The sequence below is a fragment of the Taudactylus pleione genome, unplaced genomic scaffold (genome assembly GCF_031769625.1).
Source record: "Taudactylus pleione unplaced genomic scaffold, aTauple2 ptg000607l, whole genome shotgun sequence".
NCBI lineage: Eukaryota > Metazoa > Chordata > Amphibia > Anura > Myobatrachidae > Taudactylus > Taudactylus pleione.
The window spans coordinates 2,674,366-2,680,000 of record NW_028285009.1 but is presented as its reverse complement, the minus strand read 5'-3'; the positions used below and the strand labels follow the sequence as shown (position 1 = coordinate 2,680,000).

The window sequence follows — 5,635 nt, the reverse complement described above, 5'->3', positions numbered from 1 at the left end:
TTGTTCGGTGACCCGAGTGTCAGGATTTACTAGTGGGGCTAATGATAGGCGTCGGGATTTTGACACCTATCTTTAGTCCCATGTCGGGATGTGGCTGTCGGGATATCGGCGTGCGGGATAGCGCCCGCCGGTATCTTGACTACATCCCGCACTGACACAGCGTGTACACATAGTCGCAGGACTGATTGAGATCCACGAAGGTATTGGAAATGTATTGGTTGTTCCTGGGCATTGACTGGCGATTCAGAAGCATGGAGATGGTCCACCTTATGGGTGTGTTGTGGGAGTATTGTGGGTGCCTTGCAGGAATGGTTGCAAATTAAGATGCTTAATCAAATTCACACTCTGAGGTAAAATCTGCTCCCAACTCGGAGAAGGTGCAAGTTTCGATGGTGCAACCTATGGTGGCGGCATTGTCGCGTCTACAGAGGCACAAAGTGAGCGTCCCAATCCTTGCACACTCAGAAGCGCTGATGTACACCAGGGAAGGGCTTATTCTAGTATCAGCATAAAGTCACAATTGCGACTGCGGCACAGGGGAGCAAACACGGACACCGCTGCATACGAATCAGTATCAGGCCCTGTATCTTCTTGGTGCAGCTCATAAAATGGTTCCTAATACTTTGCATAGGTGGCAGCTATAGTTGTGGCAAACTATTCCGGAAATGCAGCAACTCCTATTACTGCCACGTGTTCCTTGCTGCCCAGCCCAAAGCCTTAACATAAGAAAAGGCCTATACGGTTCTCTTGGGATGTAGTCACTATTATGGCGGTTGGGATGTCTGTTGCTCAGTATACTGGTGCCGATCAGATTCTACTTAACATTTAACTAGCACTTTATAGAAGATAATAGCTAGAATCTTATTGGTTGCTATGGGCAACATCACTTTTAAAACTCTCTTCTAAAAACTCTCACTTTAGTAAATTTACCCCTAGATGTTAGACATTCAATAGTTAGACGGGGACAAATGTCAGACACACTAAAGCTCGACATGTAAGAAGGTCGACAGGTACAAAAAGTTGACAGGTTCAAAAGTTTGACATGAAAATGGTCGACACATTTTTATTTTTTAGGGTTAGGGTTAGGTTTAGGATTAGGCACTTACTGGAGGGTTAGGGTTAGGCACTTACCTCCACAGTTAGGGTTAGGCACTTGCCCAGACGGTTAGGGTTAGGCACTTACTGGAGGGTTAGGGTTAGGCACTTCCTCCACAGTTAGGGTTAGGCACTTGCCCAGACGGTTAGGGTTAGGCACCAGGAGGGAGGGTTAGGGTTAGGCACTTCCTCCACAGTTAGGGTTAGGCACTTACTGGAGGGTTAGGGTTAGGCACTTCTTCCACAGTTAGGGTTAGGCACTTACTGGAGGGTTAGGGTTAGACACTTACCTCCACAGTTAGGGTTAGGCACTTGCCCAGACAGTTAGGGTTAGGCACCAGGAGGGAGGGTTAGGGTTAGGCTCCAAGGGAAGGGTTAGGGTGAAAAAATTAGGGCTAAAAGAAAAAATAATTGTCAACCATTTTGTATCGACCATTTTCACATCAAATTATTTTCCCTGTCGACCTTTTGCACCTGTCAACCTTCTTACTGTCTGTCTCTTATTCCACACCCATATTGAGTGCAGACAGACACGACACTGCACTAGGTGTTCTCAGCCTTACACAAAACACACTTAAATACAATGATATTTTCACATGACACGGGCTACAATATATTCACCTGCACATATATGTTATAGCCGTGGATTAGAAATAATACGTGTACTGTACTTTACGCTTTGCTCACCGCATGTGGCTCCTGCATCTTTTCCAGATAGATGGTTTCACAATATTGGTTCTCGGAGCTATTTTGTCCAGAACGGCTTCACTCGCCACCTGGTACAGGGAATCTGGTGTCGGCCTGTCCTCTGCCATGGTTTAGTCTCTGCTGTCATGGGCTGGGTGAAACATTTATCTCAGCAGCGTTGTGTAAGGATAAACAACTGGCAAGGAAGATAATGACTGGTTATTGTAATAACAATTCATTAGTCAAAAATAGGCAGTACTAAAGCCTCTACCTCATTCTTCCTAGTGTGGAAGTGGGGGGGGGGCATGGGAACAACTGGGGTACAGGAGGCCTGGTACAGAGATGGACAGTATTGCACAGACGCACAGAATTCTGTCCAACAAAATGTAAATGCATCAGGAGGTGTCTGGGGGAAATAGGCACCTCCTGGCACCTGGAGCTAATTTGCTACCACCCCGCAAAGACAGAGTCACCCACTTTTTACTGAAGCCAAAAGCAGCACCACAAATTTCAGGGTGTACCAAGTCGAACATTTCCACCAACTTAATGTCAGGTATGCCCCGGTACTCACCCTCTATAACAGGGATGGGGAACCTCAGGCCCGGGGACCGTATAAGGCCCGCGGAGTCTTTTGGACTGGCCCTCTGAGCTTTTCTCTGCTAGCCTCATCTGGCTACCAGGGTGCCTGGAATGGTACCCTGCAGCCAGAATCTACGCAGCAGTGCCACCTGGAGCGTCCTTAGGACGCTTCAGATAGTCACACCGCTGCTCTTACAGCTCCCCGGAGTATCCTCATGATGCTTCGGACATTGCTGTAATCACCAGCGATTGTGGTCCCACCCCTGTGTGACATCACATGGAGGGGTGTGGTCTGCACTGAATCCGCGAATAATGTTATATATATTAAAATGGCCCTGGCCCAAAAAAAGTTTTCCTACCCCTGCTCTATAAGGATCTTAGTCAACCTGTTGCACTACAATTGCCAGCTTGCCCTGCCAGGCTCAGGCAGGTAGAACACACTGGTGGGGAGATGTATCAAGCTGTGGGGTGGGATGCACTAACATTTGCAGTACATCCCGCCAGACATCGCATCCGAACTGATCGCATATGTACTAACATATGCGATCAGTACCGCAAAGGACAGCTCTTCCGAAAAGAGCTGTCCTTGGCGATCAGCACCGTGCCCTGGACTTCTGGGTTTATTACCCGGGAGTCCATCTGCACATGCGCAGAGTGACGCGGCAGCCGTGGGGCATGCTGGGAGGGATCCGATCATACCAGCGCCGTGTGGTAGAAGCCCATAGGCTTCTATAGGGTAACGCCAGCACCCAATAGCGTATATGGAAAATGCGGTAAAACCCCGGAAACTGGGTTTTTATCACATTTTCCATTTAGTGCATCCCGCCCTTGGAGAGAGATAAAATGGAATAAAGCAACCAATCAGCTCCTAACTGTCATTTCAGACTGTGCAGATAAATGACTGTGCCAATAAATGACTGTGCCGATAAATGACTGTGCCGATAAATGACAGTGCAGATAAATGACTGTGCAGATAAATGACTGTGCAGATAAAAAGACTGTGCCGATAAATGACAGTGCCGATAAATGACAGTGCTGATAAATGACTGTGCCGATAAAAGACAGTGCAGATAAATGACTGTGCCGATAAATGACTGTGCAGATAAATGACTGTGCAGATAAATGACTGTGCCGATAAATGACTGTGCAGTTAAATGACAGTGCAGATAAATGACAGTGCCGATAAATGACTGTGCAGATAAATGACTATGCCGATAAATGACTGTGCAGTTAAATGACAGTGCAGATAAATGACAGTGCAGATAAATGACAGTGCAGATAAATGACTGTGCAGATAAATGACTGTGCTGATAAATGACTGTGCTGATAAATGACAGTGCACATAAATGACAGTGCACATAAATGACTGTGCTGATAAATGACAGTGCACATAAATGACTGTGCTGATAAATGACAGTGCAGATAAATGACTGTGCTGATAAATGACTGTGCTGATAAATGACAGTGCAGATAAATGACTGTGCTGATAAATGACAGTGCACATAAATGACAGTGCACATAAATGACTGTGCTGATAAATGACAGTGCAGATAAATGACTGTGCTGATAAATGACAGTGCACATAAATGACTGTGCTGATAAATGACTGTGCTGATAAATGACTGTGCTGATAAATGACTGTGCTGATAAATGACAGTGCACATAAATGACAGTGCACATAAATGACTGTGCTGATAAATGACTGTGCAGATAAATGACTGTGCTGATAAATGACAGTGCACATAAATGACTGTGCTGATAAATGACAGTGCAGATAAATGACTGTGCCGATAAATGACTGTGCAGATAAATGACAGTGCAGATAAATGACTGTGCAGATAAATGACAGTTAGAAGCTGGTTGGTTCCTTTCGGCAACTTCTCCACTTAATCTCTCCAAGGCTTAATACATCTCCCCCTGGGACTTGTAGTTCCACAGCCATTGGAAAACCTATAGGTTGCCTTCAGCTACATTATGCAAGAACAATCATTATAAGGTCACATTCACTTACCGTCCTCCTTCCATTCACCTGAAAAATACTGATCTGCTATTAGCCGTCCTGTTTGTAGCTGATATACATTTACAGCATTTATTGCTATATATCCCTATTTATTTATACTGTTCAACACCAGCATGCCAAGCAATGCCCACTGCCACATCCAATAGTATTAGGGCTCCTCCCCTGTAATGACTCAATTATAAAACATTTGTTTGAACGACTCCCCCAAAACTTGCGGAACAAGTGAAACTAATTCAACTTTTCACCTTCTCCTTTGCAGATGATTTATGTAAGCGCTTGGAAGAGCTTTAAACAATATTCTATTATCTGCCAGTTATTTGACCGTGACCTTGGTGATGCCACTTAAGTGCCAGCTCTCCAATGTCCCGATCACGTGGCACCACTGGCCTCCCAAACACCAAAGCCAAAATGCCATCTTTCATCAAAAGCTTCCATTGTCTGCAGCATTTGGCTCCCCTCCTCTAGCACATTTTAATAATACCGTATAGTTGTGTACGTACAAATTTATCTATGTATAGACAACAAGCATAAAAAAACAACACATTATATAAGCTCTTCTATTGTCACAGCAGATAATGCACAAAGATGGCTTTTCTTTTTCTGTGTTCCACCATAATATATTGTGCTGTTCTCCGTGTCATAAACTTAATGGATTCTGCAGATCTCCTCGCACAGGACTGAAGACACAATGGTTTTGTTGTATAATACAGATGACATGACACATTTCTGAATAAAGGTGTAGGGTTATAATTCAATCGGGGGTGCCACAACGTTTTTAGTTTGGGAAGGCCAAAATGTCATTTGACTTATTTAATTTTGGCGCCTATAGATATATGTAAGGTATACATGTATGATCCATTCATCTGTGACAGAAGGGAGCCGTAGAAAGCTACCACACAGGTTCAAATCGACAACCCCTCAAAAGTTATAAATAGGAGACCAACTACCTATCGTATCGAGAGAAGGGGTGTGCTACCGGGAAATACCGACCGCCGGCTTCCCAAGTGTCTAATCCCGGCAGGGGTCTAATGACAGGTGCCTGTCATTTTACCTACGCCGGGAGCCCGACGCCCGGCATACCGATCAAAGGTAAGCCGGGCGTCGGGCGTTGACAGACGCGGAGGGGCGGGTTAGGTTAGGGGCTCCTTGGGAGGACGTAGAGTTAGGCAACCCCCCGGGAGGGTTAGGGTTAGGCTACGGGAAGGGGGGTTAGGGTTAGGCCCCCCTGGGGAGAGATAAGGGTTAGGCACTCCC

General features: G+C 45.5%; 1 protein-coding gene across 1 annotated transcript in view; it reads right to left on the bottom strand.

The window, feature by feature from the left end:
• LOC148480702 (solute carrier family 26 member 6-like) overlaps positions 1-1,942 on the bottom strand; it is a 46,214-nt gene extending 44,272 nt beyond the window's left edge. Inside the window, exon 1 of the mRNA XM_088453991.1 lies at positions 1,783-1,942. Within this exon, the coding sequence (XP_088310117.1) occupies positions 1,783-1,910 (128 nt within the window). The 5' untranslated portion in view covers positions 1,911-1,942. The remainder of the gene's footprint in view (positions 1-1,782) is intronic.
• Positions 1,943-5,635: the final 3,693 nt, after the last annotated feature.